The 12,921-nt window shown below is 40.4% G+C and overlaps 2 protein-coding genes across 4 annotated transcripts in view; both read right to left on the bottom strand.

Annotated features, from left to right (window-relative positions):
• Nucleotides 1-611: 611 nt before the first annotated feature.
• Nucleotides 612-6,499, bottom strand: LOC144503633 (T-box brain protein 1-like). The gene is made up of 6 exons (XM_078228281.1): nt 5,001-6,499; nt 4,348-4,502; nt 3,991-4,112; nt 3,573-3,731; nt 3,084-3,145; nt 612-2,360 (listed from the first exon to the last, which is right to left on the bottom strand). The coding sequence occupies exons 1-6, from the start codon at nt 5,678-5,680 to the stop codon at nt 1,487-1,489; spliced, it is 2,052 nt and encodes a 683-aa protein (XP_078084407.1). The 5' UTR covers nt 5,681-6,499; the 3' UTR covers nt 612-1,486.
• Nucleotides 6,500-9,435: 2,936 nt separating this feature from the next.
• psmd14 (proteasome 26S subunit, non-ATPase 14) overlaps nt 9,436-12,921 on the bottom strand; it is a 101,562-nt gene continuing 98,076 nt past the window's right edge. For all 3 annotated transcript variants that reach the window (XM_078228278.1, XM_078228276.1, XM_078228279.1), the window contains one exon: nt 9,436-9,878. In XM_078228278.1, the coding sequence (XP_078084404.1) occupies nt 9,780-9,878 (99 nt within the window). In that variant the 3' untranslated portion in view covers nt 9,436-9,779. The remainder of the gene's footprint in view (nt 9,879-12,921) is intronic.

The following is a 12,921-nucleotide window of genomic DNA, read 5'->3' on the forward strand; positions in this document are numbered from 1 at the left end:
ACATTGAAACGGAGGACTTATACATAATTATAGGAATTAATGTTGATTTGAATGGCATTTCGGCTCTGCTAGTTACTACCCGAAGTTCGAAGCAATGAATTGATGCGCCAACAAACTGGGAAATATCTGCATTATAGTCCCAGAAAAGGATAGAAGCATTAAACTTCATTACCAAAAGACATAATTAGCCTTTCAAACGTTACACCTTCAACTAACCACGGACGTGAGCATAGCAAGATGGTACAATATTCGTGCCAAGTAAAATATTATAGACGTGAAAATTGAGATGCAAACCCAACTCATACTCGTAGGTTCAAACAGAATCTTAATAAATTCCCTTAATTTTAAAATTAGCAGCTGAGGCTTTTGTCCCCATCTCTCCACCCCCCCCCCCCTCAAATTTATCACAATTGATATTTTGATACAAGTTAAAATGAATGTATTTTCATTTGTAAGCATTAGAAATTCACGACTACCCAACTGTGTTTAACACCTGTGGTTTATAGCTGTCAGAACGGTTAATAAAATGTACTAGATTCTGCAAACCTGTTACACTAATTTGAATTTAGGAGATTTTGTACGATCAAATAAAATATTTACAAGGCTAGACAAAGATTCCATACCTTTTATTATTTCATTTTACACATGAATGTATACAAACTGGCAAAAAAAAACCAAACAGTATCTGTGACATTCACTTCACAGACTGGAACGGGATGAAAGTTTACCCATATACAAGCACGATAATATCTTTACAGAATAGACAAAATTTACATCTCAACCCTGAAAAGCGTCATAGACCCCCCAGCCCATATTGCAAACAGACCATAATATACTTTCTCTGAGAGGAACTCTGTCATTTAAACAACTTGGCAGCAACTTCAGGAATTAAACTCTAAAATTCTACGTTTCTACAAAAAAAAGAATGGATTAAAATCTTACTCTATAATTTGAGCCATCCGAGGGTAAAATAACGCAAAAATGCCACTGATCTACCGTTTAAAATAACCTGTACATGTGATTAGATAGAACTGGCTTACTTCCAACCATAAAAGTTGGCCAAATAGGAATTGAATAAAAGTTTCCTGTACAAGACACGATTTACATACCCAAATTTCAATTGAAATACACGAAAGGGGGGGGAGGGGAGAGAGAAAGGGGGAAGATATGTTTGTACAGATGAACGCACGGCTTTTAAACTTCACAGTTTTATAATTATTTATCACATTAAAACACTGACAGGGTTTTTAAACAAAACACCGGCCTGTGCATCCGAGCCCGGGATTACCAATGGTCATCATCACCACCACCACAACCAGAGGGAGGGAGGAGGAAATGGGCATCTTTTTATTTGTGCAGCAAACTAAATAAACTGAGTGTTGGCACCAGCTTTTGGGTTTGGCTTTTGGCATTTCCGAGGAGGGAGGCGATCAGTGTGAGCCGGGCGGGTGTCTGTTCCCCGCGGGGGGGGGAGGAGGAGGCGGCTTTAAGTGTGCGAGTAGAAGCCGTAAAAGGCCATCTCCTTGGCGCAGTTCTTCTCGCAGTCTCTGGGGGCCAGCGCCTCGCTCTTGAGGGGAGACGGGCTCTCGGTGGCCGGGGCCGGAGGCGGGGGCCCGTCCGCCGAGATGCGCCTCCTCTTGGCCTGCTCGTAGATGCCCGAGTCGCCGGAGTCGATGGACTTGATGGAAGACGGCGCCTCGATCCAGGCCGAGTCCGCCAGCTCCTTGGCCTTGGTGTCCTCGGCGACGGCCGCCAGGGGCGAGCGCTCGGAGCCGGGCCCGGGAGCCGGGCCTAACCCCTCGGCCGCGGCCGCCGCCGCTGCAGCCGCCGCCGCCGCCGCCTCTTCCAGGTACGAGTTGGTGGAGGCCCCGCGGGCCCAGGGCAGCACCGAGCTCGATTTGCACGAGTACTGCGGGCTGCGAGCCCCCCAGCCGGACGGGTCGGGGTAGTAGCCCAGGGGCCGGGTGCCGGCCTGCAGCGGCAGGGCCTTCACCCCCACCCCGTACGACAGGATGGCGTTGCCGGCGAAGTCGGTGTCGTAGGCCGAGAAGTCGAGGCGGTTGTTGGCCGGCTGCTGCAGCGGGGTGACGAACCAGCGCTGCGGGGACGGGGCGGCCGGCTCCTCGGCTTGCTGCGGGGACAGCAGCCCATTGCTGTGGGGGACGCTCCGCTCGCCGCCCCCGCCGCCGCCTCCAGCCCCGGGGCCAGCATGGTGAAAGCGCGCCTTGGCATAGTTATTAACAAACTGCTCCTGCAGGAAGGACTGGGTGACCGCGTAGCGGCTGCTCGGGACGATCTGAGAGCGGGGAGAGTCACTCGGGGACGGGGTGAGCCGGTCAACCTCGCAGCCTGTGTAGATCCTAAAAAGGTAGAGAAAGAGAGAGGGGGAACTTGAGTGAGGGGCGAAAACAGGAATTAAAAGCCAACTCCTCACCATCACCCTAACTTCCACCAAAATAAATACCTCACATTTACCTACCATATATTAAACTGATCTTTCTTTACACTCTAGCTAAGAATGTAACACTACATTCTGCACCCTTTTATGTGCTCTATGAACGATATGTTTTGTCTGTACAACGAAATACTTTTCACTGTATACCAATACATGTGACAATAATAAATCAAATCAAGTCTACATGCACACCAGACAAATTCAAATTCACAACAGAAAACACGATGTTAACACAGCAGTTTTTTTGAGAAAGTCAGCGCCCAGTTTGTATCTTGGGTCACCTGGAAGGCGCCACACGCACCTTACTGCATTACTTTGATAGAGCAGTTGCGTGCAACATCAGTGCATTCCTATAGTAGATAAATGTTGATGGGTAGCACTTTTTAAAAAAAATCAAAACTAGGAATCTGCCTTCACCTCAAAGCAATATTTTAAAAATCACTATACATAATCAATAGCTGTAATTGTAAGCATCGCCCAGTGCCCAGATTTAAAACATATCGATAGCTAATTAGAAACTGTCTAATATTAAAAATCACCACAGCATTTAAAACCTTGGTGTGAACAGAACACCATTCCGTCCATTCAGCAGATTTCTTGAGGTTAAATAAATGAAGCACAAACTTACGTGTCATAGTTATCTCTAAATCCTTTGGCAAAGGGATTGTGGTCTATTTTCAACTGTGTGATCTGTTAAAAATAAAATTCGGTTAGAGAAATGCATCACAAAACGTTTGTTTAAAGCCAGCCACTCCGGTTTCTTAGCAACCAAACTATGTGCAGACAGCTTCTGAAAATATGAAAATTGCGACGACAAACTCACTCCTTTATAAAGTAAGTTATATTTGTGGCATACAGTGCAGCAGAGACTACCGTGATTCTATTACAGTCTTTGTTCCATGCCGTTGCAAACTCTACAGTATTAATCAGGAATGTAAAAAAGTGATTTCCTCGTGTCATCTTTTACTATTAAATGTAGTCGTGTTACTATTTTTATGAAAGGTTTTCAAATGTATTAAAAGGTTTCATTAATGTTTTATTCAAATGTTGGAATTATACAACATAATTGAGACAAAGTTGAGTAATTAAATTATACGAGTTGCATATAACTCCTTACATCTGTATTTTGATACGCTGTAACTGCTATGAACTGAGTCTCTGGAAAGGTGAAGGTCTGAACCCTGCCGGGCTGATTCGAGTCCTCAGCTCCGTCCTCATTCACTTCAACTACATGTAGTCGGGGCTGATATTTATGTAGAGACTGTAGAACCACCATCTGTTAAAGAAAAAAAAAGATGAAAATGCTTTATTTTTCCGTCTTTTTAGACCCACGGCCAGATAAGCAAATTCACTTTCCAGATCTTTTGAGCTATTAAGCTGTCATACAACATCTCGTCAAAACTAGCGTCTCTGTGCCAAGGAATCTAAACTCATTGATTTCAGTACATCAAACATAGTCTTGATTTATCATCGGTGTTTATTTTTAAAAATACGCAGGCAAAAAGAACATAATTGCATCAAATTAAGTCAGTTACCTGACCGTTGTTGTTTGATGCCCCCTTGTTATTGGTTAGTTTTAACTTTCCAAAGGAAATTTCTTGTCTCATCCAGTGAGCACCTGTGTTCGGCGAATCTGGGTGCATATAAATCCTGTTGCCTGTAGAAGACATCCAGAGAAACACAACCAATATCCAGTTAGTCCTTTATGAGAATGTAGCCTCTAATCTGGAACATGAGATCGCAAAACAAGCGAAGCCGTAAAAACGCAGCGGGTTCAATTTTAAAAGGCAATTGAGGAACACGGGGCAATTCTGGGAAGCGATTACAGAAATAACAGATCCAAACAATGCTCCCAATCACTGATCTAAAGGACAGATTGCTGAACCACTTGCCTTGTACGTTGGTATCCGCTTTTCCACAAGGAACCCATTTCCCTCCCTGGAATCGCCAGTGATTGGGATCGGCCAGAATAATGTCAACAAAGATGTTGTAATGGGCAGTCGGATCTAGACCAGAGATGTTAAAACTCAAAAATGGAAACATCCGCCTGAAAGAGAGAGAGAGACACTTACTCAACAGAAATGAATCGAATATACATTAAAAACAGAGATGTGTTTGGGCTCGTTATGTATCAGTTCATTTATTGTATTTTTCTGTGAATCCAGTTTCTTAATGTTAATTGTCCAGAAATGAATGAGATGTCAGAATAAAATCCCCGTTTTAACATTCCCTCAAATTTCCCTGTAAAATTGCATTATTTATGAACAAGTATATTTAACTCCTCGAATAAGAATGCATTTTAGAAATCTCAGGAACCAGGGACTCATCATAAATTCTTACTATAATCAAAGATACCCGGTCCCTAGAGACAGGTAGAAATAGTAAGTGTGGTTTTGTATCATTTCAGAGAAATAGACGGGGTACTGCGTTTTTTAAATAACCTTTTCATTTAATGTTTGCCATTTTGCAGCCAGTAAGCGTTCGCTCTGTCTTCTCTAGGAAAGCGAAATTACGTAGCGCCGAGAAAGATAAAGAGTCCACTTACCTGCCTTGCTTCGTGATGATCATTTCTGTTTGATGTCTATGGAATTTAAGCCACAGCGGCCTATTACACAAGTACACCTGGGCTTTGCCGGGAACCAGTCCTGGCTGACCAGAAGAAAACTGATAGAAAGGTCCTCCCTGATAGCTGTGTCCATACTGTTGAGGGTATGGGTAACCAGTGGCCGGATAACCTTGAGGAGAAGAATTGGACAAAATGCTATTGTAGGCTCCATTTGTGATCACAGGATGGTGAGCCATATACCTGCTCGGACTGCTAATAGAAAAAGCGGGATGTGTTGGTCCATGCTGGCCAGTGTAAGGAAACATAGCACTGGGAGCAGCAGTCGGTTGCTGTGGTTGGCTTGATTGTGACAGGAGATATCTGTCTGCCGCTGATCCATCGAAATTATGACGAATTTCAGAGACCCCGTCCAAAACAGGAGAGAGCTTGCTTCTCTGGACGTCCCCCGACGCGTCCTTGGAGTCAGGAAAATTGTCTGCCTCTGATTGATTCGTCATCCCCCTGGTAATTTTTTTCAGAGGTGAACTTCTTTCGAGGTTGTCACTGGCCGAGATGATGGGATCATGTAAAGCAAGCTCACTGTTGGGATAAGTGCTATTCACATTCAGAAATTTCTTGGAGAGCATTATAGATGAAGATAAGCAGTGCTCCAACTGCATAGCTTAATAAGTAAGCACTTCACCCTATAGAAACTCTCAACAGCAGATGCAAAACCCAACCCGCTTGTAAGCAATTCTTTAAACACTCTCACAAAGGCTTGTGCTAGTTTTTCCCCCCCCAAAAGCGATTGGCCAATTGACACTTTGCAATAGTAAGGAAGGACTCACTTTTGATCTTCCCGGTTGCACAGCTAATGAAACAGCTCTTGCTATTGGTTCACTGCTGACAGTAATTTAATTAGACAGACATTAATTAGGATAATCACCTGAGTCCTAATGGCAATGATGGCAAATTGCAAGATGATCTCATTTTAGAAAGACAGTCTGTGTGTTACTAACAAGCAACCTTCCCTCCCCCTGTTTTTGGACAGTGTTACAGCCAGGAAGAATCTATGGATACAATTGGGCTAAACTGCAAAGAATAAAGGCCCGTTAAATAGTTTGAGTTTGCTTTTACACATCTGTCTTGCCTGAAATATTGATTATTTAAAAAGTAGATAGCAAAATCTAGTTAAGCGAGGCAGTTCAGTTGCGGGGGGAAAAGTATCCAACTATAAATAGGAGAATAGTCCGGTGCTCTCGCAATTCCACAATATCACAGACGGTGCTTTCTTTGTGATCTGATCTTCAAACAATACTTTCGTTCTTAAGCGTACAATAATTTACAGCATGACTTCAAAGGTACATATCACATTTGCTAATGTGTATTTCAAGAGGTCGTCGTTGAAATATTTAAGATTCGCATGAAGCACAGTGAAGCCTTTGGGTATCTTTTAATGGTCCTGTGAGCTTTTAAAGAAAATTCTTGTTATTCCGAAGCGCAAAGATGTAACCGAAGTGTACCAAACAGCTCGTTTTATTGTTTTCTGCAACATTTATCTATTAAAATCTCACTTCAAAAAGTTATATCAAACAACATAGCGTAAACAAATCCGAAGAGATTGAGCAAAAAGAAATCTAATATTAATGAATCACGGGTTTCAGCACGTGGGGAACATTCTGATCTTTTAAATATTAAGTAACTGCGAAGTCATAAAATAATGTTTAAATGTAAGGAACTAAATAAATTTTAACAAGTGTGCTCGGTTCATTTCCTTTCTAATGACCCGGGAAAAGCACTGGGAATAAACTTGTTATACCTGATACATCCTCAAGGCTACTTAAGGGTTGCATTGTTAAAATAAACGTCACGCTTTCACGGAGGTTTGGAACACACATCTCCAAAGCGATTCACGATAGTACATGCAAATAGCGATACGTTTTCAATAGCAACTGACAAAACATATGTAATTATATCTTGCAAATCATTAGTTTAATAGGCAGATGAGGGATTTAATCCTTTTCAAGAATATCTTATTTGTACTTAATTTGTAAACTGTTAACGATCACGACTTCAATAACCTTATTGGGAAATATCACTGGTCTGAGATTACTAATCTATACTATGCCAAATTACCCATTCAAAGTTTTTTTTTCTCAAATTCATGAAAAATATATAAGGCAGGTAACTTTAGTTGGTGCAGCTTTTCTCTGAGATGAAGTGAGTACGATCAGCTAAATAATTTCATTGTCTATATTTTATTATTGGTTCGATCTGCATGTTTTCTCTGCCCTTCTGAGAGTCGGGATGCTTTGCAGTCAATGAAAATGGTCTTTTAAAATGAGTATTGCTTGTGAATAACAGAATTCCCCCGTGATGTTCCGCACCACAGCTTGAAAAGGACCAATTATTTTTCTGTGTGAAAGAGCCCGTGATATGGTGGACACTGGCAGTTTTTATCGCTAAAATGGTACTTGCAATTGCATTCCGGGTTCACGAGCTCCACAATAAGCTTTATTTTCCTACTCAAGCGGAAATGTAGTATTTACAAGCACTTAGCATCGTTAAATTAATAACTATTGGAAGTCCCAGCTTATTTCTGAGATGTAAAATAGCTAACAAAAAGACTGAAAAGTGTCAAAATGAAATAGAAATCAAAGATCGTCACACAAATTGAATTCAGTATTTAGGGGATTTATTTAGAAACTAAGTACGTCAATGATGTTGGTGATCCACGCGAAGTTCCATGTTCGAGGTTCCATTTTCGAGATTTGGATTGCCCTCAACTGCTGAGGGCTTAATTTTATGCCATGGTGGAGTTTAAAAGTAACTTTTCTGGGCCATTATATCTCAGAGCCAGCACGTTTGTTGTTCCATATACTTAAATCAATCATCCCTCAGCATTTTCAAGTGAAGGACAGCCGTATTCTGGTATACCACCAACTCCTAGGAATAATTCAACGTGATTTCTTGTCAACTGTCGCTTTGCTTTTGGCTTACATTATCCAAACGAATACATTCCAACGTAAACCCGAGCGATTTAAAAACAGTTTAAGTACAAAGTGAATGAGAATTTTCTACAAGTAGCATTTGCTGCCATTTGTCTACTCGGCTCCAATTACATTTTTGTACTATTATCTTACGCGCGAATTATACCAAGTTTTGGGAGTGGGGGAAGCTATGTTTTTTAATACCAAAACATACAATCATTACGAATAATTAATGAAAACCCGATTGCAAGAGTGCGTTTAGTAAAATGTACAGCTTCTTAAGATCAGAAATGTTATTATAACTAACAAACATAGTAAGTTTTACTTCAACTCGATAATACCGCTTGAAAATTTATACTATTCAGGTTTCTATCCCATGTTCGGAACACTGCTGTATTGCAAAAAATGCGCCAACAAGAGAATTAAAGACTGAATACTTTCTTTTTCCAGGATTACTCCCAAAATAGATGCTGTAATTTAGAATATATGTTTTTTGAAAAACAATTCTTCAAACAGCAGGGAAAAAAGTCAATTTTCTTCTAACCCATTTCATCAACAAAAATACATAGATTGTCAATGTCGAAATTGTCCGCGGGTCACCCAGGAGTGTCACGAAGGGATCATTATATAATCAACAATTACACAAGTTACCATTTTACTTCCGAATTGTGGCTTTTGCCTCAGTTGGAAAAAAAATACCTTTGATAAAATGATGGCTAATGTGACGAAATCGAGCGATATTATAAATGACTATCGGCAGTTTTTCTGGAGTTGCATTTTAATTACAGATCGCTATTATTTGTTCCTTGTTCCCGACGGAAATAGTAATTGGAATAATTAAATGTTTAGATCAGGCAGGAATATACTGAGAGACTCGTAACTCAAATATGCATTTAAAGAAATGTGTCTCTACATTTGTTCCTGAAAATATAAATCCATCAAGTAGTTTCAAATAAGTGGTACAATCAATTTTAAAATATGATTATCTCTAATGGTCGCAGTATCATAGTTCAAAGCTGCCAATCATAGCAAGTTATGGCTGGATTGTATCAAGGTTAATCACAACAGATAACATTTTCCCAAAAAAAATCTTGTGTGCCTCTTATTCATGAATTAGTGGGTTAATGTACCTTAACGTTCTCTGTGCCAAGCAGTTGGTTGAGAAATGTCATTCTTCACAGACGAGATTCTAGTTTGACCTTAGCATCTGCCATATTCACAGCTACGACCCTAGAGGTGTTAGACATGTGCTACCTCTGCAGAGCTGAACAGCTCTTAATAAACAAGGAAGGATCAGAGAAATCCTTTTGTGTGCCTGGTTGAGGTTTGGCACTTTCAAAACCCTGCAGCACTTCATTTTGAAGTCTTCAAAAACTACGGAATCCGTTTTAGACAGCACAAGTCTGATTTTCGCGGCTTTGAAGAGTTACAGTGCAAATACAAAGACAGATCTAACTTGATTTTATTGATAGTTTGAGATCTACCAATTGAAAATGACATTAACAAAATACCAAAATCAAACTTGGATACAAAGATTAAACTTCATTTTTTTTTACAAAAAGGAAAAATAAGACGGAAATAGGCTTGGATCCATCTTCTCAACAATTGATTCAAAAGCAAGAATGACAGGTGCTGCACGGTTGCTCACAGCTCATGTTGTAATGGTACCGAATGTCTATGCTTTTGATAAGTAAAGCCTTTAGCAGCCTCGGCATTACAAACCATCCAATATAAACTATACAATCCAAAAAAATAGCAATGCATTAGTACTTTATAATATTACAGTTCACTATTTAAATACAACTGTATCCAACATGGCTGCTAGGCACTGCACTATATTTGAAGTCATCACAACATCCACATGCTCCTCCAAATGGCGTTTTGGATCCTATGAAACAATCAGAGGTAGAAGTCATCAAACAAATCGGTCATTTTTCAAGCAAGACAATAATATTCTGTGATCACCATACTAATCTAGATTTTCATCTTTTTTGGAACGTCTATATTTCAAGTACTCTATTATGGCCATATAATGCCTCAATTTTCAATAACATGTTAGCAGACCAGCTTCATGCAGTGCAACTGTGAAAATGGTTCACAGCTTTTACAAACAATGCAAATTAAGTATAAAAATGAAGGCCCTTTATTTTCTGGATTAGAAAAGGAAATAAGTTTTGCATAACATTCATACCATAAGATTACAGAATACATCTCAGACAACAGCCTAAAGGAGGGATTCAAATGAATCCAGAATTCCCAGATTGGCTTACATTTTAGAACAGTGCTTCTCAATCTAGGGTCCATAGAGATTTTCCAGGAGATTTGCAAAATAATGTAAATGGAACACACTGCTGCACTGGCACAGGTCAGGGTATGTGCTGTTGGCATGTGTTGGCTTAATTCGTCCATTCAAATGGCACAGCTAAATACTTGCTCACCAAGCAGTTTGATGTCAGGGGGGGGGGGTCTAATGCATTTGATAATGGGGCACTGGTAACCTATCACCAGGTGGACACTGGAAAATAACCCTGAAACATTCAGCAGCTGTGCAGTGAGTTGATGCAAGATAGAGGGATATCCCAATAGGAGCCACCAAGCCTAATTCCACTCCAGGAACAGTAGGGAGGTGTCATGTGAAGCATTCCACAGGCATATTGCTGAAATTAGAATTGCCTTTCAATTTTCAGTTGAAGGTAACCCAAGTTTTCACATTTGGCAAAATTCAATGCTAGTTTCTCCAACAGAACACTGATGAACTTTACATTCAGAATGCAACGTACGAGAAGTTTATATTATAATTCGGACAGAGGAAAGGTGCATGTTACTCATCATTTGAAAAAAAGCTTGCTGAACTAAAAATGTCTGACAACCACTGGTTCAGAATTCACCAAAGGGTGTCAGCTATTAATGTTCTGAATAATTATTTTTACTTCCATGCAATATTTGGCAATAAAAGTACTTAACTATTTTGTTCTGGGTTTCTGTTCACTTGGTATTGACCCCAATGACAATAGGCAATAAGACAGCTGAAGTGACAGGTCCATTGGTACTGAATTTCCATTTAATATTTTGACTTTAACTTTTGACTTTAATGGTGGGTGGCACGGCGGTTAGCACTGCTGCCTCACAGCGCCAGGGACCCGGGTTCAATTCCCAGCTTGGGTCACTGTCTGTGTGGAGTTTGCATGTTCTCCGTGTCTGCGGGGATTTCTCTGGGTGCTCTGGTTTCCTCCCACAATCTGAAAGACGTGCTGGTTTAGGTGCATTGACCTGAACAGGTGCCGGAGTGTGGCGACTAGGGGAATTTCACAGTAACCTCATTGCAGTGTTAATGTAAGCCTTATCTGTGACTAATAAATAAACTTTTAAACTTTTCAATATTAAGGACTGTTTGAACTTGTTTACTTGGTAGCTTGCCTTAAGCCATGCATTGATCTTCCCATTTTTGCTGGCACGTGATTACTAGCTTTTGCAATCCTAATTTTGAACTTCCACCCTCGTTTCTGAAAGTCTCACCACAGACCTTGTCCTTGCTGGTATTGACATGTACCACAAGTTCCAGCTCACTCCCTTTACCCTTCAGAATATTTTACATCCTCTCTGTGATGTCCGTAAGCATGTCCCCAGGGAGGCAACTCACCATGCAAGACTCTCAATGATGGTTACAGAAACACCTATCGTCCTAAGTATGGAATCTCCTATTATGATTGCATTACTATACTTTGATATTCTTGTCTGGACTGCACTCTGTCTTGTCACTCCCAGTAGTCTCCATTGCTGAGTACTGGTTTTGAGTGGTACACACCAGCATCTTCTTACTCTTCCAGATAGCCATACATCTACCATTCTGAAATCTTGCTGCAGGTGGGGTGGCCACCTCCTGGAACATGTGATCCCAGAAACTTTCATCCTCCATGATGCTCCGCAGTAACTCCAGCTGCCTCCAAGCTCAGAAAACCTCAGCTCAGACTTGAGCAGCTGGTTACATGTGGTTCCCCTAAGAATATGAAGTGCCACAAAGTTCTCACATGGAATTGTATCTCCTTTCTTTCTATCTTAACTACTGTGATATTTCTTGGCTTCCACGGTTGTCACTTCTTTTCTTTCCTCTACAGTTAAAACTGATTGAAGTTTCCATTTGCTATTCTTCCAATTTCAGTATCATTCACTTGCTAATCCAGCTCACCCCTTTAGTGTCTGTATTTCTATCTTATTTCTCCTTTTTTAAAAAAACCTTGTGCATCTGTAGAATACTTCATTTATTTTATACTCTTTGATATATTCATGTTTTGCCTTCTTGATTGTCCTTTTGTCACTTTCCTAAATTCATCTTTCCTTTATAGTTGAAGTACCTTTCCTTTAGATTCAATTTTAAACTCACCCCTTAATTCATCCAAGGCATCATTTTCTTTGTTAATTTCTTATTTTGGGTGGAATATTTTCTCCTCCAATCAACAACACTTTCCTTTAAATAATACCACGGGGTACCTTACCTCTATCTGTGAATATATTTCTACAGTTTCCTTTCTTTAGCTATAGCCTCATTTCATCACAGCTGGTCTTTTCTTCATCTATTACCTTAGTGTTTGCACCTCTACCTCTTGATTATTACCTTGAACCTTAATACAGAATGATTACCATTAGATATTCTCCCACATTATCTGCTCTGGTTTAATTCCCATTACAATGTTTAAGAAGTGGTTCCTCCCTTGTTGGTCTTATTACATATCTAGTCAGTGGGCAGTCTTATACACATTGTAAAAATGCCACCCCCTTCTCCCCTTTCACTCCCTTTTCCTGTTCGTTTAATTGGGGATAGTTGAATTTTCCCATGATTTGATTATGTACATGACTCCTCTCATATATTAGACCATCTAGTTCCCCCTTTGACTCAAGAACAGCTTCTTCCCTGCTGCCATCAGACTTTTGAA

Source organism: Mustelus asterias, chromosome 14 (genome assembly GCF_964213995.1).
Source record: "Mustelus asterias chromosome 14, sMusAst1.hap1.1, whole genome shotgun sequence".
In the NCBI taxonomy this organism is placed as follows: Eukaryota; Metazoa; Chordata; class Chondrichthyes; order Carcharhiniformes; family Triakidae; genus Mustelus; species Mustelus asterias.

Excerpts from the sequence above, each read along its gene's own strand:
- LOC144503633 (XM_078228281.1), bottom strand. The coding sequence starts at position 5,680 with ATGCAGTTGGAGCACTGCTTATCTTCATCTATAATGCTCTCCAAGAAA. Across the intron at positions 4,113-4,347 it reads AGCGGATACCAACGTACAAG|GCAACAGGATTTATATGCAC; the intron begins GCAAGTGGTTCA and ends TGTCTTCTACAG. Across the intron at positions 3,146-3,572 it reads CAGCGTATCAAAATACAGAT|ATCACACAGTTGAAAATAGA; the intron begins GTAAGGAGTTAT and ends TATTTTTAACAG.